At 42.9% G+C, this 27,006-nt stretch overlaps 1 protein-coding gene across 3 annotated transcripts in view; it reads right to left on the bottom strand.

Annotated features, from left to right (window-relative positions):
* itpkcb (inositol-trisphosphate 3-kinase Cb) overlaps window positions 1–27,006 on the bottom strand; it is a 215,559-nt gene that overhangs the window by 55,889 nt on the left and 132,664 nt on the right. The window contains exon 1 of one of the 3 annotated variants that reach the window (XM_039768131.1): window positions 7,754–7,975. The exons of the other annotated variants lie outside the window; for them this stretch is intronic. Within the exon in view, the coding sequence (XP_039624065.1) occupies window positions 7,754–7,948 (195 nt within the window). The 5' untranslated portion in view covers window positions 7,949–7,975. Of the gene's footprint in view, window positions 1–7,753; window positions 7,976–27,006 lie in introns of those variants that run through there. 3 annotated transcript variants of the gene reach the window in all.

The raw sequence follows: 27,006 nt of genomic DNA, 5'->3' as shown, positions 1-27,006 counted from the left end.
GCTTAACTGCCCATTGTTGTTTTCTTAGTAATTTGACTTTTCTATGTAGTTTGCTCCCTTAATTATACCCTAATAATGACAATTAACACTCGGCCAGATGACCCTTAATGCTGAAAGGCTGCAACTAGGGAATGAAATCCCTGCTGGAATATGAAATCACTGCTGGAATATCCGGCTGAACGGGAACGGCCAAGCTCGCATATATAGCATGTAAAAGTGTAAAAATCGATCAAGAAATAACAGAGTTATAGTTGAAAATAATTAAGTGGCCCGGTTTTTTGGCCCAAGGTGTAGTGTGTTGCTCATTAATTCAGTCAACAACAGACCAGCAGCAGTCAGTCTCCTGGCTTTCACTAAGACTGAGCACAGTGGACTGGGAGGTGTCTGCACTCTGCAGCTCACGAATGTCGGGACGGGGCAGTTCGTTGACGTCTGTGGCACATGCTGTTGACAGGACAGGCTGGTGTCTTCATCAGACAACAGCTTTGAACAGCAACTTGAAACTGCAATGCGTCAGTATGTTGCATCCGCATTAGCCGTGCCAAGAATCTTGCCACCACAGAATGATGACAAGAAACTGGATGCATCAGTAATAGCTGAAATGGCGGTGTTTCAGAGCAATGGCAAGTGCGGGCGTTGTTTAGAACAACTGTATCAGTATCTGATTACTGTGCCGCCTACTTCAGTGGAGGCACAGCGTGCTTTCTCAGCGGTTGCTGTACTCTACACAAAGGTACGCTCTCGCCTGGATGACCAGACGCTCGACACGTTGTGCTTTCGACGTTCTTATTACGCAACTAACTAGATACATGTACTTATATGACAGCATGAACTGCTTGTAGATAAGGTCAGTCTTTTATTGGGGTCAACATATTGCAATAGTTTTATTAAAAATAAGTGTCGGTCATTACAAAGCTGTTCACATGTGAGATGCCCGTGCACTGTGTCATTCACGGGAGCCCGGGATTTCCGGGAATGACATGCGGGATTCCTGAATTCCCAGGAATGGATTCCCTAGCTGCAACTACTTCAACATCGGACCCTCTAATGTGTTCATTAGGAAATAATGGACTTAATAAAAACGATGGTCATGAAAATCTTGAAAACCAAAAACAACCTAAAAAACGATAAATGAATCATCCTGTAACATCCATAAGTGCTTGGTACCTTCTAAAAAAAGTTTTCAAACTTAGTTTTATAATTTGTACAGCGACCACAAAACACAAAAACTGGGAAATGACAGCTTGTTTAAGTAGGCCAGAAGCTAAAACAACACAACATACAGACTCATGATGTCCCCAGGACTACGACCACTGGTTTAACGCCATTCTTGGGTCGTACTTAATTAAGGTACCTATGACTCATATACTGTCATGTAGCGAGATCTTAATTACAATCTTGACAACACTTACAAAGCATCAGTAAAGAGGTGTTTAGCTCTGTGGGGTGTGCCACATTAAGAGCCTTTGACATACTGTTGGCGCCGACCCGAACACAGACTGACACCGGAGGCACAGGTGAAAACAAACAAAAATATTCATTCTGTTCTTCTGCTGGGGATCACGTCTTCCCCGTGTCCCTCAGCTACAGCACAGTTCCCAAAAGGCAACACAAGAAAAGAAAACCACAGCACAAAAATCACTTGTCTTCCTCCAGTCCTCCCAGGCAGCTTTATCCTCCTCCTCCTCCCGACTCTGGCACCCCGAGTAGTGGTCGCAGGCTCCCTTTATAGCCCACCCAGAAGTGCTTCAGGTGGCAATTAGCCTAAATTAGGCTGCGTTCCCGCTCACACGGGCTCTGGAAGCCTTGCAGCTCCCCTTAGCGGTGGCCATGGAGCCCAACAGGGATGAGTTCCGGTGTACCAGGATAGTGGCCCCGATGCAACCCAGAGTTCCGGGGGGATGTAGTTTACATCCCATGGCTGCAACCCCCAGATCCAGTGTCAAAAGGGCGTCCTGGCCGGGCATGAGAGTATGAAGGATTCACAGGTCATATACTCAAGCATGCGATTTTAACAGAAATATGTCTCACTTAAACCACCTCTGATCATCCCAAAATGAAGTTATTTTGGTCCTGCCTCTTGATCCAAAAGCTGGCTACAAGAACCCATTAATAATTTAAATAGTTTCCATCCATCCTTCAGTATTACAATCGATGTTTTCATGACAACTCTACCATTTTTAGATATCAGCTTTCCAGGACATCTGTCTATTACAAGCCAGCTGACTTACATGGTTACCTTCTCTAAAGCTCCTTCCATTCCTGGCATAGTAAAATCGCTCAGCCTCTTACACAGTTCCCTAGACTCTGCAGTGATAAGACTGACATCTGTAACAAAGCTCTCAGAATGAAGAGTTATTCGTTGATAAAGCATTCACCTTCTCATATTGTGGACGGGGCCCTCAATCAAATCAGGAGCAGGCCTTATAACATCAATTCTAAGAGGAATCCCAGTAATGAAACTTGCATCTCACTGGCCCTCCCATTCCACCCTAATGATAATAAATATTCTTTACATTTATAGAGTGCTTTTCTCACACTGCTTTTCATAGTGAGCGGGGAACAACTTCAACCAACATTAATGTGTAGCATCCACCTGAAAGATGTGACGGCAGCCACTTTTGTGCCAGTACATTCACCACGCGTTAGCTGTTAGGTGGTGAAGAGGTGAGAGAGATAGCCAATTAGAGACCAGGAATGATTAGGGGGCCTGAATGACCAAGCCATGGAGGACAATTTAGCCAGGACATCAGTATACACCCTACTCTTTAAAAAGGATGCCCAGGGATCATTTATAGCCACAGAGAGTCAGCATCTCAGGTTTACACCTCATCCGAAGGACGGCAACTACTTTTTAACAGCACAGTTTCTCCATTACAGCACTGGGGTATTGGGACCCCTGCTGGCCTCATCAACACCTATTCCAGCATCAACCAAATCATTTTCCAGATGCTCCCACATTTTGGGCAATACAAAAAATAAATTGTATTGTATTGTCTCTTGAGCAAATCAGAGGGTTGCAAGCTAGTGAACCAATCCGAGAAAGCAACTGTTAGTAAATTCAGTTATCTACAAGAATGGCTCTCCATCTCTGTTCTGTGACCGAGTGTATCCCTCTTCATGAAGAGAAGTTAAAGACGCAATGGGCAAGCCCTTTTCCTGTCTGGTTTCTAACTATCTTTAACATATTTCCAATTTAATTTCTACCATCCTGGAGAGACATGTGCAGAATAAATAAGGTCTTTATAAAGAAAGACAATATGCCTTTCTAAGACGGAAAGAAGCAGTGGGTCAGTTATATTCTGAGCAGTCTTCACCATCCTATTTAGTATTCTGTGGTCGTGAGTAGAGCGGGCGGGACACCAGGGGACATTACACAAGACCTGTTCTGCTCAATCCAATGGGCAACTTTAATGAGCATAAACGGAGGCACCCAAGCTTTCCTCGTGTATGTGAAACCAGACTACGTTTTTCCAGTCTTCAAGTTTCCAGTTTTGATGAACTTGTGCCCAACTGCAGCCTCAGCTTCCTGTTCTTGGTTGAAACGAGCGGAACCTGACATGGTGTTCTGCTGTTTGATGTGTTATGAATTTTGGAAAGCTTTTTACCACAGTTGTAGTGAGTGGTTATCTGAGCTAGCATAACCTTTACTTCAGCTCAAACCAGTTTGGCAATTCTTCCAAGACCTCTCTTATCACGATAGAAGGGCTGCTCAATTTATGTTTAAAAATGTGGTTAACCCTAGAGACTGTTGTTCATTAAATTCCCAGGAGATCAGCAGTTACAGAAGAATACAAACCAGCCTGCTGGGCACCAACAATCACACCACAGTCAAAATCCCAGAGATCAAATTTTTTCAGCACAAGCCTAGATAAATGGGGAGGGTTGCGTCAGGAAGGGCATCCAGTGTAAAATTTTGCCAGATCAAAATGTGGATAACAATAAAGAGTGTAACAGAGCAAGACACAGAGGACTAGAGGATATGAAAAAAGATGATCTGCTGTGGCCTAACGTGAGCAGCCGAAAGAAGAAAGAGACTGATGTTAGATGTAAATATTAACTGAAGCTCCTGACCAGTATGTAATCTATACTAATAAAAGGCAAAGCCCTCACTGACTGACCGACTGACTCACTCATCACTAATTCTCCAACTTCCCATGTAGGTAGAAGGCTGAAATTTGGCAGGTTTATTCCTTACAGCTTACTTACAAAAGTTAAGCAGGTTTCATTTCGAAATTCTACGCGTAACGGTCATAACTGGAACCTACTTATGTACACATATATGGCCATAGCCTGCAGCTCGGTTGCCGTGTGAGGCGGAGTTGCGTCCCTCATCGTCACGCCTCCCACATAATTGAGTGCCTGCCCATAAAGGGGCCATCCGTCAGCATTACACAATTGAGAAGGCAGCAAAAGAATATGAAGCGAGTGACGCATGCAAGCATACTCATAAGTGCAGCTAATGCGGAAAAAAAGCACGGTGTAAACCTTAAGTTTAAATTAAGTTCATAGGCAGGCTGCCGCTGGCGTTTGTCATGCCTACAACGAATACGATATTCGCTGTGCAGGACTGGGAAAGGTAAACCCATGCATGCAGTGTGTGATGTCTCAGATAAAGAGGAAGACGAGCTGTTTATTGATGCAGTAAGAAAGGAACAACCCTCTGAGTCTGAACAAGCCTTTGTAGACATATCAATAGGAAAGCAAGGTGTAAAGCTTAAGTTTAAATTAAGTTCAAAGACACGCTGCCGCTAAATATTCGCACGCAAATCCACAACTTAATACCGCGAATGCCTGTTAAACATCTTAGATTCACGAGTACCGATTTGGGTAGTGATCACTTCGATGAATGAAACCTGTTCAAAAATCGCATTACACAATTGAGAAGGCAGCGAAAGAATATGAAGCGAGTGACGCATACAAGCATATTCATAAGTGCAGCTACTTCGGAAACAAAGCACACGGTGTAAACTTAAAGTTTAAATTAAGTTCATAGACACGCTGCCGCTAAATATTCACAGGCAAATCCACAACTTAATACCGGCAATGCCTGTTAAACATCTTAGATTCACGAGTACCGATTTGGGTAGTGATCACGTCGATGAATGAAACCTGTTATCTTTACAACGGTGGACAAACACGGAATGTAACTTGAACACAACACATCCTCCAAATACGAACCTGATTGAAAGAAATAATGATAATCAAATCCTTAATGACAGCAACACTCATAACAGTGACAAAACAAGTACATTGACAATCATGTTACGTTATTTTTAAAATGTTTCCTTTTCTTTTTCAAAACTTCTTTAACACACTACTTCTCCGCTGCGAAGCGCGGGTATTTTGCTAGTAATCTTATATACACTGTGCTGCAGCTACATGATTGGTTGATTAGATAAGTGAACAGATAAGCAAATGTACAGGTATTCCTAATAATTTCCCCAGTAAGTGTGTACATATATTACACTTACCGGCCACTTTATTAGGCACAGCTTACTAGTAGTGGGTTGTACCCCTTTTTGCCTTCAGACTTGCTGCTATTCTTCAAGGCTTAGAAACATTCCTCAGGAATTTTAGTCCATATTGACATGATAGCATCACACCGTTACTGCAGATTTGTAGACTACACATCCATGATGCAAATCTCCAGGTCCACCACATCCCAAAGGCAGTCTACTGGATTGAGATCTGGTGACTGTGCAAGCCATTTGAGTCCGGCGAACTCATTGTCATGTTCAAGAAACCAGATGAGATGATTTGAGCTTTGTGACATGGTGCGTTATCATGCTGGAGATAACCATCAGAAGATGGGTACGCTGCAGTCATAAAGGGACAGACATGGTCAGAAAACAATACTCAGATAGGCTGTGGGATTTAAACGATGCTCAGTTAATACTAAGGAGCCAAAATGATGCCAGGAAAATACCCCTACACCATTACACCTTCACCATCCAGAACTGTTGATACAAGGCAGGATGGATCCATGTTGCTATTACCAAATTCTGACCCTGCCATCTGAATGTCGCAGCAGAAATTGAGACCGTGTGAATCAGTTGCCTGTTCTTAGCTGACAGGAGTGGCACCCGGTGTGGTCTCTTACTGCAGTAGCTCACCTGCTTCAAGGTTCGACGTGTTGTGCATTCAGAGATGCTCTTCTGCGTACCTCCACTGCAACGAGTGCTTATTTGAGTTACTGTTGCCTTTCTATCAACTCAAACCAGTCTGGCCATTCTCCTCTGACCTCTCGCATCAACAAGGTATTTTTGCCCATATAACTGCCACTCTCTGGATATTTTCCCTTTTTCGGACCATCTTAGAGGTAGTTGTGCATGAAAATCCCAGCAGATCAGCAGTTTCTGAAATACTCAGACCAGCCCAACTGTGACCAACAATGTTCAAAGTCACTTAAACTGCCTTTCTACTCCACTCTGATGCTTAGACTGAACTTCAGCTGGTCATCATGACAATGTCTGCAGGCCTAACTGTACTGAGTTAATGCCATGTGATTGGCAGATTAGATATTTACGTTAACGAGCAGTTGACCAAGTGTACCTAATAAAGTGGCAGTTGAGTGTATGTTGCATGTTTTAAATACTTTTGAGTGTGTATGGGTTGGTATTGTATTACTGTCAATTGTACTGAGGAGACATTCATTTTCATGAGTATATATAATAAACTAAAGAAAAAATGTGGCATGCCCACTTTAGGTCAGAGACAGAGAATGTATAACTTGTATAACTTGTTTACATCCCAAACATCCAGTTTGCTTTAGCTACCCTGACTTCATAAAGCCACTCTAAATATAACATGTAAATCCGGGGTCATAATTAGAAAAAAATATATATATGAAATGACGCAGATGCAGATTATTAAGTGTGAACGGCGTGATCAAGCCTCACAGGTGGCACAGTGGTAGTGCTGCTGCTTTGCAGTAAGGAGACTGTGGAAGATTGTGGGTTCGCTTCCCGGGTCTTCCCTGGGTGGATAACGCTTTGAGTACTGATAAAAGCGCTATATAAATGTAATGAATTATTATTTATTATTAAGCCGATGTGAAGTAAGCCCTCCCAATTCACTCATCAAAAACTCATAGTAGAGTTTAACGACACCATCACAACCTGCGTGGAGTACAGTTTCATATCGGAATCTGCTCAGTTAGCCAATACAGTAAATGGTGTCATTTCTGCTTGACTTCTTATTGCATCCATAATGGCTAACACGGTACAACACGCTACTACTACACCTCCCTTAAAAGGCACAACTCCCCTACACAGGATGAGCTCCAGCAGCTCCACCAAGCAAAAACATTCAAATGCAGGATGAACCATACACATACACCAGACAAACAGACAATTAAACCTCATTCAGGTGTTTATGAGGTGGGAAAAAAGAAACAAAACTCTACATTAAAACCAATCTCAAGATATTTCACTAATTCTGACTTTAAAAAAAAAGAATCTGTTCAGAATTTGTTATGGGCAAGGCGGCCAATGGTGATGGCAGCATTTATCTCAAGTGACTTAATTATCCGCCAATATAAATTATCTTATCTAACTGAACTATTGCTCAGCAGTAAAGCTCCAAATTCAATCCTAAAACCTAATGAACTAAAGGAAGACAACGACCTAAAGTGCCAAAAATTGTGCTTACCAGCAAAATAATATAAATATAAGCAATGATAGCAGTTGGCACAAGGAAAGCAAACAAACTGACACAGGAAATCCCCCAAGCAAACAAGGAGAGAGCACACCTTGGCTTTTCTGCATTTTCCTTCTCCTGTGTTGCCCGTCTCTGTCAGCCTGAACACTTGTGACCCTTCATTATCTTCACACAAGACCTTTTCCTCCTCTACCTTCTCGTTTTCCTCATCTTCCTCTTCCTCCTCCTGGCCGCACATCGTTGGACAACAAATCCACTGACACTTTGAGCAGAGACGCAAACTCATTGAAGCGCGTGTACAAAGAAATGATCCCCTAAGTATACAGCGGCACAAAAAAAAAATATTCAGAGTCACCCAACCTGAAAAACCGGCCCGAGTGAGTGACGCCCAATGCTGCTGCATGAACAGGGGTCATCTTGGAGGGAAACAGAAAGCGAGAGACTAAAGTACATCTTAACCAAATGACAGGCTTCAGGTGCACTTTAGCTGAACTCTGCCACCTGCTGTGAAGAAACTAGCAAGCCACCTTAAAGGTTCCCTCTACTGCATGAAAAACAGTGGATGGCCTAAACACTCCAGCGTCCAATGGGGAGTAAGCAAGAATTAAAAAGCCCTCCACTGATGTTAAGAGTGTAAGGGGCAACTAACCCTACCCTAACACACACTTGGCAAATGTGAAAAAGACAACTTAACCTGTCGCTCTAGTGCTCATTGCAGCCACCCATCCATTGTGGAACCCACCTAATTCGGTTCAGGGTTATGGCGGAAGGAGCCAGTCACTGAACTAATGAGTGCAAATCAGGAATAGGCTGTGAACAGGATACCATTCCTCCATCTTAGGCCCAAATTACTTACCACATGTGTGTGGTGCAAATTCAGTTCAAACAGCAACCAGGCACTGGAGGCGAGGGGCTGGTGCTAACCACGGTGCTACCATGCTGCCCACATATGTATATTATGTGTAATATAAGACGATGAAAACTCCACACAGAAAATGACTGGGCCGTGATAAAACCCATCATCTTTTGGCATTGTGAGGTGGCAATGTTAACCACTCCTGTACTCTTCTGCCCACATACATACACAGTGAGCATAGAAAAATATCGGCCCCTTCAAAATATTCAGTTTATTGCTTTGCAGCCTTTCCAGCTATATTTACTCAATGCAACTTATAACAGCCAAGAGAAAGACATCATAGCAACAGTTCAGGAAAAAAAAATGTGTATGTGTGTGTATATATATATATATATATATATATATATATATATATATATATATATATATATATATATATACACACAGTGGGATGCAAAAGTTTGGGCACCCTTGTTAATAGTCATTATTTTCCTGTATAAATCGTTGGTTGTTACGATAAAAATGTCAGTTAAATATATCATATAGGAGACACACACAGTGATATTTGAGAAGTGAAATGAAGTTTATTGGATTTACAGAAAGTGTGCAATAATTGTTCAAACAAAATCAGGCAGGTGCATAAATTTGGGCACCGTTGTCATTTTATTGATTCCAAAACTTTTAGAACTAATTATTGGAACTCAATTGGCTTGGTAAGCTCAGTGACCCCTGACCTACATACACAGGTGTATCCTATAATGAGAAAGAGTATTTAAGGGGGTCAATTGTAAGTTTCCCTCCTCCTTTAATTTTCTCTGAAGAGTAGCAACATGGGGTCACAAAACAACTCTCAAATGACCTGAAGACAAAGATTGTTCATCATCATGGTTTAGGGGAAGGATACAGAAAGCTGTCCCATAGATTTAAGCTGTCTGTTTCCACAGTTAGGAACATATTGAGGAAATGGAAGACCACAGGCTCAGTTCAAGTTAAGGCTCAAGTGGCAGACCAAGAAAGATTTCAGATAGACAGAAGCGGCGAATGGTGAGAACAGTCAGAGTCAACCCACAGACCAGCACCAAAGACCTACAACATCATCTTGCAGCAGATAGAGTCACTGTGCATCGTTCAACCAGTCGGCACACTTTACACAAGGAGATGCTGTATGCGAGAGTGATGCAGAGGAAGCCTTTTCTCCACCCACAGCACAAACAGAGCCGCTTGAGGTCTGCTCAAGCACATTTGGACAAGCCAGCTTCATTTTGGAATAAGGTGCTGTGGACTGATGAAACTAAAATTGAGTTATTTGGGCATAACAAGGAGCGTTATGCATGGAGGAAAAAGAACACAGCATTCCAAGAAAAACACCTGCTACCTACAGTAAAATATGGTGGTGGTTCCATCATGCTGTGGGGCTGTGTGGCCAGTGCAGGGACTGGGAATCTTGTCAAAGTTGAGGGACGCATGGATTCCACTCAGTATCAGCAGATTCTGGAGACCAATGTCCAGGAATCAGTGACAAAGCTGAAGCTGAACTGGGGTTGGATCTTTCAACAAGACAACGACCCGAAACACTGCTCAAAATCCACATTCATGCAGAGGAACAAGTACAACGTTCTGGAATGGCCATCTCAGTCCCCAGACCTGAATATAATTGAAAATCTGTGGTGTGAGTTAAGGAGAGCTGTCCATGCTCGGAAGCCATCAAACCTGAATGAACTAGAGATGTTTTGTAAAGAGGAATGGTCCAAAATACCTTCAACCACAATCCAGACTCTCATTGGAACCTACAGGAAGCGTTTAGAGGCTGTAATTTCTGCAAAAGGCGGATCTACTCAAAATTGATTTCATTTCTTTTTTGTGGTGCCCAAATTTATGCACCTGCCTGATTTTATTTGAACAATTATTGCACACTTTCTGTAAATCCAATAAACTTCATTTCAGTTCTCAAATATCACTGTGTGTGTCTCCTATATGATATACTAGCAAAATACCCGCGCTTCGCATCGGCGAAGTACTGCATTAAAATTTTTATTAAGAAGAAAAGTAAACCTTTTTAAACTGAGGGAAAATATGCCAATAATTATTTGTTAAGGATCTCTTTGTATACTATGTTGTCAGTCCGGCCCTCCGGTTGTAATATGACCAATCTGTGCGCTGAGCTTACTCTTGAGCATGCAAAGTACAGTTGGCCATGTGAACAGTAATCTTGTCTCAAATCTCACAGCTTGGATTGCTGCTGTCATAATCGGTTTGAGTTTCATGGTTTGTTTCAATGACGACAGTATTTGTAGGACTTGTGTTGAAGAGACATTCAGCATCTGTCAAGCGTTGTAAGCATACAACTGGTTTCATAGATAACTTCACATCCAGCTGTTGAGAGTTTAAACATTTAGAAACATCAAAGTGTCCACTACTGAAATCATCACCTGTCAATCTAAGATGTTTAAGAGGCATTGGCGGTTGTCAAAAGGTATAAAATATTTGGCCATTTTGGTACACTTGAAAGCGACAACCGAACAATTCAGCGGCAGCCATCAATTCACATGCAGAACCATAGGTGAAGGGCTTAAGCATTTCACTCTTCTAGTGCTCCTGTGTAGTATAATTATCTCCTGTACCGTCATCAGTCCACACCTTGAACCTGTCCCAGTCATTCAATACATAAGACACAATGTTCCTCCGGATATCAAGAGTGAGCCTGATATGGCCGTGCAATATGATCATCTTGATAAACATGGTAATGGGGGTTGGAATGATAAAGGAAATGGGTACCTGAGCAATGTAAAGTAAGTCTAAAATACCTACACAATAACTATAATTGTAATAAACAAACAATAAAACAGCGGAGAAGCCGTGGATTAAACATAAAGGCTGTAGTTATCAGTAGGGAGACGTGAATCCCGTGGCGAAGCAAGGAAGGGAATGTAGAGACCGGAGCGACGGACGGCCTTATATAGGCAGGCAGCCAACAACGTGGGAGGCATTGGGATGGGGGACCCAACGCCGCCTCACACGGTGACCGAGCTGCAGGCTATGGACGTATATGTGTACGCAAGTAGGATTCAGTTAGCGTTGGGAACCCGTGTACCAAATTTCTTGAAGATGGGCCCATAAGTAACAAAGACTGTTGAAAAGTTCAATATGGCGGCATCATACCACCGAAATAAGTACGTACATTGGTTTCGGTTAGCGCAGGGAAGCCACCTACCAAAGTTCGTGAAGATGGGGTCAGCCTTGTACCTGCACGGGAAGTTTGAAAATTGGTGACGTTGGAAAGTTCAAAATGACGGCCGACAGTGGCATCATACCATCGAAATAAGTAAGTACAGTGGTTTCGGTTAGCGCAGGGAAGTCGCCTACCAAATTTTGTGAAGATGGGGCCATAAATAAGAAAGTTCAATATGGCGGACGTTGTCGACCGTTATGACCGTTACGTGTAGAATTTTGAAATGAAACCTGATTAACTTTTAAAAGTATGCTGTAAGGAATAAGCCTGCCAAATTTCAGCTTTCTACCTACATGGGAAGTTGGAGAATTAATGATGAGTCAGTGAGTCAGTCAGCCAGTCAGTCAGTGAAGGCTTTGCCTTTTATTAGTATAGATTTAACTGACATTTTTTATCGTAACAACCAACGATTTATACAGGAAAATAATGACTATTAACAAGGTTGCCCAAACTTTTGCATCCCACTGTATATATATATATATATATATATATATATATATATAAAATATAAAATATAAAAAACACAATCACTGAGATGGTTAAAGGATCACCCACTAAACTCAGTCAAGTGTTACTAATCACCTTCTCCATTGCACACCAAGCTCATTGGCTTCCTCCTGTGCTCAGTTGTAATCCTTCTGATCTCTTCAGCTATTTCTGCAGCATTCCAGCACTCGAAGGTGCAACTGAAAGCAAACAATCAACGATGGGTGACGAGGCACTGTCACAAGATCTCTCTCAGATCTCAAAGCTGTGGTCAGGCACAAGTTAGGAGAAGGAGACAAAAAATCTCAAAGGCTTCATCAGTCCCTTAGAGCACACAGTGAAGTCCATAATCAAAGAAGTGGAGAGTGTTTGGTACCACTAGGACCCTCAATGGATCACACTGAATGAAAGAGCGAGGAGGAAACTGGTGAGAGAGGCAACCAAGAGGCCTATGGCAGTTGCAGGATTTTTTGTCAAACAGAGGTCATTGTGTGTATGTGGCAACAAGTCAAGTCAAGTTGGGGAGCATGCACTGGTACGGTGCGTTGCCACACCCACTTCATGACGAAACAACTCAGGATCCCGGTTGGCAACCCCCCAGGCAGACACGCGGTCCAGTCCCACCCTCTGGAAATGACCCTCTATCGGCCGCAGCCAGGTGATACATGGGTGACCTCTTGGCCAGGTCCAGACACTCGGGTCCCCATCAATAAGGGTCTTACGAGCCGGATCATCCTCTGGGAAACGCGCCACATGGCTGTAGTGCTGCAACTGACGCTCCTTCACAATGCAGGTATTTTGCCTCATTCGGGACTTCATGAGCAACTGCTCATGACACAAAATTCGACACAAAGTCAAACCAACAGTACCCAAGGATTTTCTGGAGAGACACAGTACCAAAGGAGTTCAGTCTTTGTCTCAGGTTACTGGATAGCATCCATGTCTCGCAACCATATAGCAAGACAGGAAGCACCAGTACTCTAAAGACTTGGACCTTCGTCCTTTTGCATAGATATCGGGAGCGCCACACAACCCTTTCCAGTGACCTCATGACCCCCCATGCTATCCCAATCCATCTACTGACTTCATACGAAGAGTCACCAGAGACATGAATGTCACTGCCAAGGTAAGTAAACCTCTCAACAAGGTCAACACTCTCTCCGCAAATGGACACACTGCGGATGGCCGTGCCCAAGAGGTCATTAAAGGCCTGGATCTTTGATTTTTATCAGGACACTCGCAAGCCCAGACACTCAGACTCCTCACTCAGTCTCTTGAGCACCTCAATCACAGCCTCCATTGACTCCGCGAAGATGAAAGTAAAGTCAGCAAAGTCAAGATCCGTGAATCTTTCTTCACCAACAGATGCCCCACACCACTTGGACCCCACGACCTTGCCCAACACCCAGTCCATACAAGCACTGAACAGAGTAGGTGCAGAACACACCCCTGACAACAATACCACAAAATGCTCCACGAATGTGGCTTGAATGGGTGGGCTGCAAGAAAAAAGCCACTCGTCCAGAAAGGCCACATCAAGACTCGATTAAGTTTTGCCAAAACACATCTTGAAGATTCTGAGGCCCGAAGGAATAAAGAGTTATGATCAGATGAGACCACAATCAAACTACGTGGCCTCAATGCCAAACAGTATATCTAGCAGTAAGACAATACCATCCAAAGAACACACTAGACATACAGTAAAGAATGGAGGTGGAAGCATCCTGTTGTGGGGCATTTCTCTGCCCTTGTCAAGATAGAAGGAAAATGGATGAAACAAAATACCATCAAATTCTAGAGGTAAACCTGCTGCCCCTCTGCCAGAAAGTTGTCAAGGCAAGAAGGTTCACCTTCCAACATGTCAATGACCTGAAGCACACAGCAAAGCGGACCACACAGTAGCTGAAGGAGAAAAAGGTGAATGTCCTTGCGTGGCCAAGTAACAACCCAGACTTAAACCTCACTGAAAATCTGTGGAATGACGTGAAGATTGCAGTCCACCAACGTTCACCATCCAGTTTGCCTGAGCTTGAACAGTTCTGTAAAGCCGAGTGGGCAAATATTACACAGTCGAGATGTGCCAAGTTGGTAGAGAAGAATCCGAACAGACTCGTGGCTGGAATTAAAGCAAAAGGGGGCTCCACACAGTATTGACAAAGGGGCGAGGATCCTTTAACCATCTCAGTGAGTCTTGTTTTTTAGTTTTTATTTTGTTCCTTAACTATTGCTATAATATTTTTCTCTTGGCTGTTATAAGTTGCACTGAGTAAATACAGCTGGAAAAATATGAGAACTATTTTATGTGTGCGTCTTCATTTCAGGCTGTAAGGCAAAAAAAATGTGAATATTTTGAAGGGGGCTGAATCTTTTCTATGCCTACTGTAACATAATATTCTCCGACCTGCTTAGGATCCCAGAGGGCTGGAGGCTATCCCAGCAGTACTGGGCACCAGCCCATCAGATGGCCCATTCAACACACACACCACCATTATGGATTTGGTAATTCACCTATCATGCAACACCTTTGCCATGACAGGGAAAATGTGAAAATTCCACAGGTGTGGAAATTTAACCCAAGATACGAAACACTGAGAAAACATGACTGGTATGGAATTCAACCCTAGGCTGTCGGTACTGTGAGCTGGACTTTGCTAATCACTGCGCCATTATGTTTCCTGAAAGTCTACATCACCATTCAGCCACCCATGTTTTGAACGGGTATTTTATAGTATAAGGCTGAACAAAGCACCATCAGGTTCAAGGTAGAAACGAACCCAGGGTGGGATACCAGCAAACCACAGGGCACACATAAATAAGACCTTTTTATAACTGAAACTGAAATACCCAGCATACATCAGACAAAAGTGATCTGGCCTCGGTTTGAACCAAGGATACTAACTGACCATAAAACAAAAGTTAAAAATATACTGCTGTACCATTAGCATGTTAAATAAGGTGTTAACAGCTGCTGACCACATGAAAAATGACACTCCATCACTTAGTAAATACAAACACATTGTTCACTTCCTTACAGAAAATTCTTGCTATATGTGTATTTGTATCTTGTATATTTGTGCTGTTGCCCTACATTTCCTTCAGGATTAATAAAGTTTCTATGCTCAGATTCCACCATGGCTGCCCTGTCACCATTTCTGTTCATAATTGTTCTGAACAGAATTTTTAGGTGTAGCCAAGGAGTTCAGTGACCTCAGGATCGTATCTCTGGTTTTTGCAGATGATGTTATCCTGCTGTCTTCATCAAGCTATGACCTTAGTGTGAGGTGGCATGGATGTGGACCTACACCTCCAAGTCCATAATCGTGGTTCTCAGATGGAAAAGGGTGGAGTGTCCTCTCCAGGTTGGGAATGGGGTGCTACCTCAAGTGGAGAAGCTTAACTATCTCTGGATCTTGTTCACAAGTGAAGGAAGAAGGCAGCAGAAGATCGACAGGCAGATCGGAGAAGTGTCCGCAGTCATGCTTAAGTTGTACCAGTCAGTTGTGGTGAAGTGAAATAACAGTCGACCTAAAGTCGTACCCTCAACCTAGGATCAGGAACTGTGGGTAGTGACCGAAGGAGATAGACTGCGGATGCAAGTGGCAAAAACGACCTTCCTTCACAGGGTGTCAGGGCTCAGCCTTAGAGAATGGCCGAGAAGAACAAAGTGGAGCGGCTGTTCCTCAGCATTGAATGGGGGCCAGCTGAGGTGGTTTGGATATCTGATTAGGATACCTCTTAAACTCCTTTCTGAGGAAGCGTTTCAGGCAGGTACAACCGGGAGGAGACATCAGGGTAAGCCAAGAACGTGATGTAGAGATTCTGTTTCTTGGTTGGCCTGGGAAGGTTACTCCTCCAGATGAGTAGGAGGTGGTGGCAGGGAAAAGGGACACCTGGGCATCTTTGCCTATATTACTGTCCCCACAGAAGTTGATTCCGAGAAGTAACAGAAATGGATGGACTGGATTATGTATATGTAGCCATCAAGCTGTAGACAGAAAGAGGATTTGAGTAATCAGTTAGTCCTGCCCTATTTTAAGTATGATGGGGCAATAAACGAATGAATTTGCCAAAACCCTTTCCCAGCATGCTCATGTGTCTATATGTGAGAGACTGGAATTAAGCTGCCACCCAACACTGCAGCAAGACAAATAAATGATGGCCAAAGGTGTCTTGAGTAGAACTGCCTTCATTACTGTATATGCCTAATTAGCAAAGCCACATAGCTGCCAACTCACAGGAGAAAAACTAAAGCAGATATAGGCGAACAAGCATGTGAAGAATGTTTATAGAAAGCGTCTTAACTTCTGACCTTCTAAGTCACAAGCAATTCAGCAGATTGGCATCATTTACAGTCAAGCTGTTTTTTTTTTCTTTCTTTTGTGCCCATTGACACAGAGTAGGTCAGCAATTTCAGTGCAACTCTCGTGTACGGCCTGCCTCCTCTCAGCCACCCCCCCCCTCACCCCATCCTGCCTGCCCAAACCAGGCCCCTCCCCCTTCTACCTGACGCAATTTTTTCCATTTCCAGTTTGCAACGGGCCTGCTCTGCAGGAGGAACTAGATGGCTACAGTAGCTGCAAACAAACCGCAACACCCAAAGCGACCTGAAAAAGAAACGTCTCCAACGTTCCACACAAATGGTGCTATTCCACTCACTCACTCAAAACCCTCTGCAGCATATCTCATACAGTAAAATCAAGAGCATTAGGCAAGGTCCGCTTCAATGTATGTGGATATGCCAGCTTTCAGGGGCCACCATCTCAAAGTTCAGTATATGTACAAAAGAGATTTGCCTGTAGCTCATGCTCCAGCAGTCATACCACCCGCACTTCAGAATTGGTAATCCGCCTGAAGTGAAGCGTGTTTGTGTTCGGCCAGTACTTGGATGGCATTTGTGAGGCCATCAGGGATCTGTGAGTGGATCCCAATGTAGTGCACTGCAGTTATGGGGGCACCGTGCTCTAAGGAAAGTGCTGCCCTTCAAATGAGATATAAAGTCGAGGTGCTGACTGTGTGCGGATATAAAAGATCCCTGGGCAGGGTCTACCCCGATACCCACCAGAGCCTGGTCAATATGTCCTTTACTGGCCAACTGCCTCTCTCACCACATCAACCACCTGACAGATAATGTGTGGTGAGTGTACTGGCACAAGAATGGCTGCCATCATATCATCCAGGTGGATGCTACAGTTGTCCCCCACTGTCTATGTAAAGCACTTTGAGAAGGTTAGAAAAGTGCTATACAAATGTAATTAATTAGTATTGTTAATTAATTAATTGGAGGATAAGCCACTCACTTAGACCTACAAAGGTAAGGAATGGTGGGATTTCAGTCACTCGCCAAGTCTGTAGCTGCAGGCGCACCATCTGTTGGAATGAAAATGCAATGCATTGTATTACTACAAATGTTTTTGATGTGCAATCTGTTAGAATGACAGACACAAAAACCCGACAGACACGTCTTTACTTATTAAGGTGGATATTGTGATTGGCTGTATTCATTCACTGATGCGACTCACTAAAATAAGTGTACGTGTGAAAGACTTGTCTTGTGGTGTCCACATACTCTCACATACAGTGCTGCTCACCAAGCGCTTTCACCATGACATCATTATGCAGATGATGAATGGCAGTTCTGTCAAAGTGAATGCTACACCTTAATCGTAGCCTTTCATTCAGATTTATAAATTCCCTGCTTTTCATGAAAGACATTTTTATTTGCCTTTGTGCTTCATTTCAATCAGGTGATAATGTCGTCGTACAATTACGCAAAATTGGATACAACCAAAATTTTGACTCGTGCCTAGTAATGGACAAGGATTAGTTAGCCCTTGTGAAGGGGACAAAGAGGGGCACCGACTTTATTATTCCCCAGTACTTTATAACATATGAACCATCTTTTTCCATTGCACCTTCCTTTATGTGGATTAGCTTCCCTAATAAACACTTTTACTGGATGTTTTCTGGCTTTGGGGTGGGGGATTGCTCAAAAGAATCCCCCGTTTACTCAGAAGCTGAAATGACAACTGCACCAAAGCAGAAGCACTTGAAACAGGAAGATGCTAAGGAAAATAAAAGTTGTCTTCTCTCTGCCCTTCATCTTCACCTCTCGGTCAATGCGCACTTCTCAGCTTGGCCCATCTGCCTCTCTAACCTTGACATTTTCTCTTTTCCATCCTACATGTTCACATCCATCATGCTATGCTTTCAACATTCCATTTAACTAATTTACTTCCATTTTCATTCTTTACATTCTTATGAGTGATCTGTCATCAACTCCGCTGTGAGGAAGAACAGAGCGAAACTCCAAGACATCGTTCCCATCTTTCTCTCTCTTGATTTTCAGATCCTGTTTTTTTTTTCTTTTTGCTTGGCCTGTACTTCTTGTGCATGCTGATCCATGTCACTTTTTAAGGGGCCTCCTACTTCATCTCCACCTCTTGCTCATCTGGTTTCTGCCCTAGGACACCACCTTGTTCACACAGCTTTGCTTTATACCTTTATATGCTTTATAGAGCTGCAGCTCCTCCGCATCGAGAGGAGTCAGATGAGGTGGCTCGGGCATCTGATCAGGATGCCTCCTGGACGTCTCCCTTGGTGAGGTGTTCCGGGCACGTCTAACCAGGAGGAGACCCCGGGGAAGACCCAGGACACGCTGGAGGGACTATGTCTCTGGGAACGCCTCGGGATTCCCCTGGAAGAGCTAGAAGAAGTGGCCGGCGAGAGGGAAGTCTGGGTATCTCTGCTCAAGCTGCTGCCCCTGTGACCCGATGTCGGATAAGCAGAAGAGGATGGATGGATGCTTTATACCTGCTAACCAGCATGGTTCCTTGTTCTGCTCAATCATAGTAATATCTGCCTTAACACCACCATGCATTCACTTTACTGAATGACTTGCTTTTTCTTATGGTTAATCACCCCATGCCTACCACCCTGTTACAGTGGCTTCACATCCATTGTCATATCTGACTGCCTGATTTAACATAACACTTCCTCATCTTCATTATCATCTTCTTGTTCTACCTCATTTCCTTTATAAGGAGGCCACAGTCTACTGGTATACACTTGCAATTCATGTTGGTGTCCCAGGTCACTAGCACTCTGGGTAGTAAAAAAAAAAAAACATTTTTTTTTTTTAAATGTGGCCAGTTAGATAGATATGAAGTGACCTATCTGGGTAGGAGTCAGCCCAGTGTGGTCAAGCTGGTCAAGACTGCTTATGATTGGCTGGGTGAAGGTCAGTCTTAGATAAAAAGTTCATACAGAGTGCTCTGTACAAAGATTAGAAGTTGTGGAGGTTTTGTACATTTGTAACGCAGGTTGTTCATTTTTTAAAGGATTTGACAATACATGATCAGGGTGACTATTGCCACCCTTTATCATGAAATGGTAATCTGCCAAAAGCTGTGGGTTCATCACCAAACTGTGTCATTCAATCTTCAAAAATGTGGCCACAACAAGAATTTCAATCTGAGTCAATAAATCCATTATTTTCTTGTACAGTAGTGACACTTGTTGTAATGTATGGCTGTCACCTGAACGCTTCAAGCAGCAATCGTCTGTTATCAACACACCAACTCCAGATCTGGTAGAACCACCCGAAAATATCAAGTCACTGCCTCATTCAAGTCATCGAATCCCATCTGTGCCAAGGCCAGAGATCCTGGGGTGTTCACATGAAAGCTGTACAAAGATGCTTTCAACTTACAAAATGCTTGATCAACATGGCAAGCTGGAAAATACTAGCCATTCAGTACCAGCATTTTTCGGAACCGGTAGTAAATGACAATTTAACATTTAAACCCCTTCCTCTGACCCTTGGTGGAGTAGCCAGGGAAAAAATGTGCTTAGACTTGCTATGGACTTCATGACAGCACATGTTTCGACACCATCTTGACTTAAACACACACGTTAGCGGCGCTAGGGAGGCTGCAGTAAGATTTTAGTGGGTAGAGAGCGGTTTGTAGTTATGTGTTATTTGCTTCGCAACTGTTTTGGTAACAAAGTCGGAATATTAGTACCAATCCAACACTAGTGTGTGTATGTGAGTCAACACATGTGCCAGCATTTCAACATAGCTGAACTCGTATCATATTTCTTTTTCTAAAAGGCACCTCCATTCATGACCAAGTAATACACTGCATCAGTTCTTCCATGTTACAATGGTGGCTGGGAAAGCAGGCAACTTGACATGTCAAAGGTAAGTTAGGGTACCACCCTGGTAACCCCTTAATATTAACAAAAATGACAGCCGACTAACGGCTCAAAAAGATAAGCAATGTGAGGCTTTAAATCACACACGGGTAAGCGTTCAGGGGCTCTGTCCTTCACTAGTGACAGTTGAGACTGAGACTGGAAGGGACAGTTTTTTCCCTGGGTGATGGGGTGGGATCAGTCATCCTATTGGGGTGTCTTTTCTCGGCTACCGATGAGGAGGAAGAAGAAGATAATGCGAGCATCAGCAGTTCCTGTCGTCCGGGGATGAAACTGTTTAACTCACCAGAGCCAGGAAGGTGGTCCCCAGATGTGCCTGCATGTGACACTGTTCACAAAGAAAGCTCACTGCTCCATCTTGCATTTGTATAAATGGTCAGGTCAGGAAGCATTGCAAGTAACCTGCCTGTGTATTTTTGCTCTGCCCACAATGTGCCACCTCGGACGTTCTGCTTTCAACTCACGTCAAATTGATGCTGGCAGTGTACAAAAACATTACAATGCAATTTCAGACGAGTTTACATACTCTTTGTTTTTTTTTTAGCTAACTGAAACAACTGGAGCTCTAATAGTTTCAGATTAATATTTGCTCTATTTTATTACATGCACTGAAAAAGTATGAGTGACTTTAAGTGATATTTTTTTCTGTGGTCATCTGGAGGAGACTTAGATAGCACTTCATATTTAAGTGTGTACATCTGACTCAGTACATGCTCCATCCAGCATTTAACTACCGCTCTACTCAAATCATGGCATTGTTTTTTTTTCTAGAAGACACCTTATTCGTGGCCAAGTACCATCAATCCTTCCATTTTTGCAAAGAAAGTCCACAGGTTATTCTTCGCTTTTTTATTTTCATCTCCACTGTTGCACCGCCACATTAAGTGTTGTGTCAGAAAGTAACAGACCACCCATTACCCACCACACCACTATAACATGTACATTACTTTTGCGACAAGTAACAAAAGCAGCTTCCTGATGTGCTAAACCGTAGAAAAAAATGATGTATGAAAATTTGGCTTGACAAATTTCTCCTACCATCTTGTTTCTACCAGTGCACTGCACACCACTACGTTCCATCCTATTAGGACAGTTTTACCGGTTCCAGCCGTGCACCAAAATACTTCATGGCGAAGCACCAGGGCCCAATCACTTTGAATTGGATAGATGAATGGATAGTTTAGTATTATAAAAGTGAAATGCTTTTAAAAATCTGCTGTATTGAAGGCGGGGTGGCACGGTGGCGCAGTGGGTGGCACTGCTGATTCGCAATTAGGAGACCCAGGTTCACTTCCCGGGTCCTCCCTGCATGGAGTTTGCATGTTCTCCCCGTGTTTGCGTGGGTTTCTTCCGGGTACTCCGGTTTCCTCCCACAGTCCAAAGACATGCATGTTAGGTCCATTGGTGATCCTAAATTGTCCCTAGTGTGTGCTTGATGTGTGTGTGTGTGTGCGGTGGGCTGGTGCTCTGCCCGGGGTTCGTTTGCTGCCTTGCACCCTGTGCTGGCTGGGATTGGCTCCAGCAGACCCCGTGACCCTGTAGTTAGGATATAGCGGGTTGGATAATGGATGGATAGATTAACATGTTTAGTAAATTAGTCAAGGTCTTTGCATATCTTTTTACAAGTACAGAGGATAGAGAGATAGAGAGACACTTTATTAATCCCAAGGGGAAATTCACATACTGCAGCAGCAGTATACTGATAAAGAACAATATTAATTAAAGAGTGATAACAATGCAGTGCAAGTTCAAAAATTCAAGGAGAGAGTGCGAGGCAGGTATAACAGACAATAACTTTGTATAATGTTAACGAAGTGTGGTGGAAGAAATATCTCCTCAGTCTGTCAGTGGAGCAGGACGGTGACAGCAGTCTGTGATGAAGCTGCTCCTCTGTCTGGAGATGATCCTGTTCAGTGGATTCTCCATGATTGGCAGGAGCCTGTTCAGTGCCCGTCGCTCTGCCACGGATGTCAAACTGTTCAGCTCCGTGCCTACAGTAGCGCCTGCCTTCCTCACCAGTTTGTCCAGGTGTGAGACGACCCTCTTCTTTATGCTGCCTCCCCAGCACACCACCGCGTAGAAGAGGGCGCTCGCCACAACTGTCTGATAGAACATCTGCAGCATCTTATTACAGATGTTGAAGGACGCCAGCCTTCTAAGGAAGTATAGTCGACTCTGTCCTCTCTTGCACAGAGCATCAGTATTGGCAGTCCAGTCCAATTTATCATCCAGCTGCACTCCCAGGTATTTATAGGTCTGCACCCTCTGCACAGTCACCTCTGATGATCACGGGGTCCATGAGGGGCCTGGGCCTCCTAAAATCCACCACCAGTTCCTTGGTCTTGCTGGTGTTCAGGTGTAAGTAGTTTGAGTCGCACCATTTAACAAAGTCTTTGATTAGGTTCCTATACTTCTCCTCCTGCTCACTCCTGATGCAGCCCATGATAGCCGTGTCGTCAGCACACTTTTGCACGTGGCAAGACTCCGAGTTGTATTGGAAGTCCGGTGTATGTTGGCTGAACAGGACCGGAGAAATTACAGTCCCCTGCGGCGCTCCTGTGCTGCTGACTAAAATGTCAGACCTGCAGTTTCCGAGACGCACATATTGAGGTCTGTTTGTATGATAGTCCATGATCCATGCCATCAGGTATGAATCTACTCCCATCTCTGTCAGCTTGTCAATAAGGAGCAGAGGTTGGATGGTGTTGAAGGTGCTAGAGAAGTCCAGAAACATAATTCTTACTGCACCACTGCTTCTGTCCAATTGGGGGAAGGATCGGTGTAGCATATACTGTACATGATGGCATCCTCCACTCCCACCTTCTCCTGCTGCCGAACAGATGTGAACAACATATAGTAGGTGCAGATTCCACATGGATTTTCCAAAAATGTAGGAGACACAATGGACGACTGGGCTTGGGGGTCCCCTCGTGGAGCAGTGAGCACCACAATAAACAGTTGGTGTAGGAGTCCCCTGTGAAGTGTCACAATGCTGCATAGATGCTGAGTAGCAGTTTTGGAGTGAAACGCTAACACCTGTGCTACGAGTTAATGGAATGTCACTGCTTACAGTTAACAAAAGCAGCTTTCATTCTCACTAAATGCCTTGATTGCAATACGAGTGCATTATGAATGCAGTAAAGAAATCCAATATTATTAGAAAAAACAGCCACTGCTGCAAATTGCCTTTTTACCATGGCATGTTTTATGTATGTACACTCACACAATACAAAAAATTAAAGCAGTGTGTCGTCAGTCGGTGCAGGTTGGCAGAGTTATTCTTGACCTGTCTGCAGCTCCCAGAGAAGTGACAACAGGTAGCAAAAATAAACGGATATAAAATTGACATAAAACGAAAAAAGTTCTTACAAGTGAACTAAAATAGAGCGTACGTGTCCTATTCATCACTTTGAGGTTTAGTACATTTGACACGTCAAGACACGTTATAGTGGTGGTTTGGTGATATGAATTATTATACTTGTGAGTCATCATCATTTAGCTGGTTTAGCTGCATGTCCCTACTTGATCAAGGGTGTCTTCAAAATATTTTATTATGTATATGCAAATATCCCAAAATCCCTGTCATTTCAGATTAGGGATCTAGATTGTTATTCTGCAGTTTCACATCCAAATGCTTTAGCCACTAATACTGTGACACAGAGCATAACTTAATCTGTAATCACTATTTTTGTTTAATTCTGTCCTCCAAACCCCACAAATCACAGACCGTGGTATGCCTTGCAAATGCCACACAGATGGTGACCGTTCCAGAATTTTAAAACATGGCAGCAGGAGCTGCAAGACTGCAGTACTTACCACTGTGCTGCCACGCTAAATCGACATAATATTTTGGGGTTCTGGGGTTGACTTTCTACAGTTAATCTGAAATGGGCATAATAATCTGTACTATCCTACATTTCTTGGATTAAACAATTTAGATTTTTTTTTGCCTATCAGTTAACATGAATTCAACTAAATATTGTATACTGTATATACTCTCGTTTAAGTTCTCCAGCGGATAAATCTAGGCTTGATTTTACTGTATAATTTCCAGTATTTTATAATGTCAGTTGTATAAGTCGAATGCGGAAAACTCACGTTATTAGTCCAAGAGATTACGATATGCTAACGCCCACCCGAGAGAGTAACCACAGAGCACACGGCCTTTTGTTTTCCATGTATTGTGCCTACGTGACCACATGGTAATACTCAAACTACTCCAAAGCGACGTTTGCACGGTTTTGTATCTCACACCCTCACACACCTTTATCGTAAGAGCATCCCTTATCAACGATGGAGCGTTCGATCAGAAGAAAATATGAGGCTGGTTCTAAATTAAAAATCGTTGAAGTGGCGAAAGAAATTGGCAACTGCGCTACTGCAACAAAATTCGATGTATCTGAGAAACTGATGGGAGGAGGCAAAATGTATTTTTGAACAGGTTTAAGTTGGGGTCTGATTTTATGATCGATTTTTGACTTATACACGAGTATATATGGCAAATCTCTTCACATTTACAAACGAACAGGGCTTCAATTACAAATATGGTTAAACATCATTGTTAGCACTGAACAGTTTCAAATAATTAAAATGTATTGAACCCTTTTAATTTGCATGTCGGACTGTATGTGTGACATATTACGTTTTATATTGGCCATGCATGGTCTCTTTTTTTCCTTAATTACAGACTGTGAATCAAAATGCTGCCAACCTTATTAGGCAAGTCAATTAAGCCTGTGCTCAGGCCCTTAAAGAAAAATAAAAATAAAAAAAAACAGAACAATTGGACTATATCACTGTAATTGTAAAGTGCTTTGCGCCAGTGTTCACCTTTCTAAATAGGATTACAGTTTTTCCATTTTACAACATACATTATCTTGTAAGTCACCTTGGATAAAGACATCAACTAAACATACAGTGATAACATTCCCAAACCCACCTAATTTCTGGTTTCGGGGGGCTAGGGTCCTAAACAGACAGTTTTAAGCACAAGACGCTCAAGCTCATCAGGGCCAATGTCTACTATAATAAAACGCTAAGGTCTGTGTGACAAGTGCCACAGAGAAATCTGATTGGTCAGTTGGGATTTGGTGCCATGGCGAAACAGGAAGTGCATGTGAGAGACTAACAAGAAGGAGTAAAAGTGCATGATGACAATCGCCTTCAAAGATGGGAGTAAAGAAGGAGACAAGAGGGGAGAAAACTGCCTCAGAAATAACGACAGAATCTGAGAAGCGCATGAGAGATGGAGCGCCAGTCAAGAAAGATTTGGACACGCCTGGGTACCGAGGAAAGGCACTGAAGTTACACATAGGGCAAGAAACAGAATAATTAAATAAATAAACTAAATATTTGCTATTGCCGGTCTTCAACAAGTACCATTGTTAGTACAATAATAAGAACAAATGAGATAGTAGCAGTAGTTGTAGTGGCATTGTTCCATGTACTGAGTACAGTGAAATTCTTACTTTGCATGTACAGCCAAAATGCTACACATTGTCACAAACGGATACCAAAATAAACAAAAACATATTAAAAACACAATTTATTTTGATTTAATATAATACACAAATCAGCTTACTTCATGCAGATCATACTCCTATTAATATTATCAAAGGCCTTGTGGGAGAACAAAAACCCTGAGAAAACCTACAGTCGAGTTGTAGATCCAATCAGTGATTCGGTGTGGTGTGCTTATAGAACTCCTTTAAGTGCTTAACATTAAAATCGGGTTTACACTGAGCCGCTGCTAATCGCGAGCACTGCGTGCTTTAGCATTGTTACCGTTCTGTCCAGCTCAGTTTGGGTGAAAGCGAATATACAGTACATCACTGTTTTTCTTCTATTTTAAGATATTCTCAGTTGTTGATTTTCTTGATGTTCAAATTCTAGGGTTTTTTGTTTATGCACTTCTTGTTTATGTGCTTACGTATCTTGCATGAACTTTTCTCCAATTGTCAGACTGAATGATATTTGCTGACACTAGAGGAAAAACAAAAGCTAAAATCAGAAAAAGACAGCTTGTACTTTCTAAGTTCAGATCAAAAAGACGCACCCATCGCCCTAATGGAGCCACTATAACAACGGCACTGAACACAAAGGATGCTTTTGGTAAAGGCTAACCTAAAAATGAAAAGGAAACATTCTGGATTTCTCTCTCATAGTCATATAGAGTATGTCATACTTTTTGTGTTTTCTGAGGCACCTTGTGAAAAGAAACTCAAAGATATCTGACTAAAATGTTGCTTGGTATACCAATAATACAAAAGCACTAAACTACCAAATTTGTAAAATGGTCCCATACCAGAATTATCAAAATTTTGTAAACTTACCACATGAAAATGTGACTGAAATTGCTTTATGTTGCCTTTTTAAGTTGTGTGTTTTTGAAAAAGGAAGAGCGTGGACCAGGCTTGGCGATTCTCTTTAATTTAACTGCACAGCGGTGCCAAGTCTGTGTGAGACTCTGCATACAGAGAATAAGAGTCTGCTGGACAGCAATACCAGCGCAGCAGGAGGGGAACAGCATGGCACGCTGGAGCATCACATCCGAATACAA

The sequence above is a fragment of the Polypterus senegalus genome, chromosome 11 (genome assembly GCF_016835505.1).
Source record: "Polypterus senegalus isolate Bchr_013 chromosome 11, ASM1683550v1, whole genome shotgun sequence".
Classification (NCBI taxonomy): domain Eukaryota; kingdom Metazoa; phylum Chordata; class Cladistia; order Polypteriformes; family Polypteridae; genus Polypterus; species Polypterus senegalus.
Note: the sequence above shows the minus strand (reverse complement) of the source record. Positions and strands in the feature narration are given on the sequence as shown.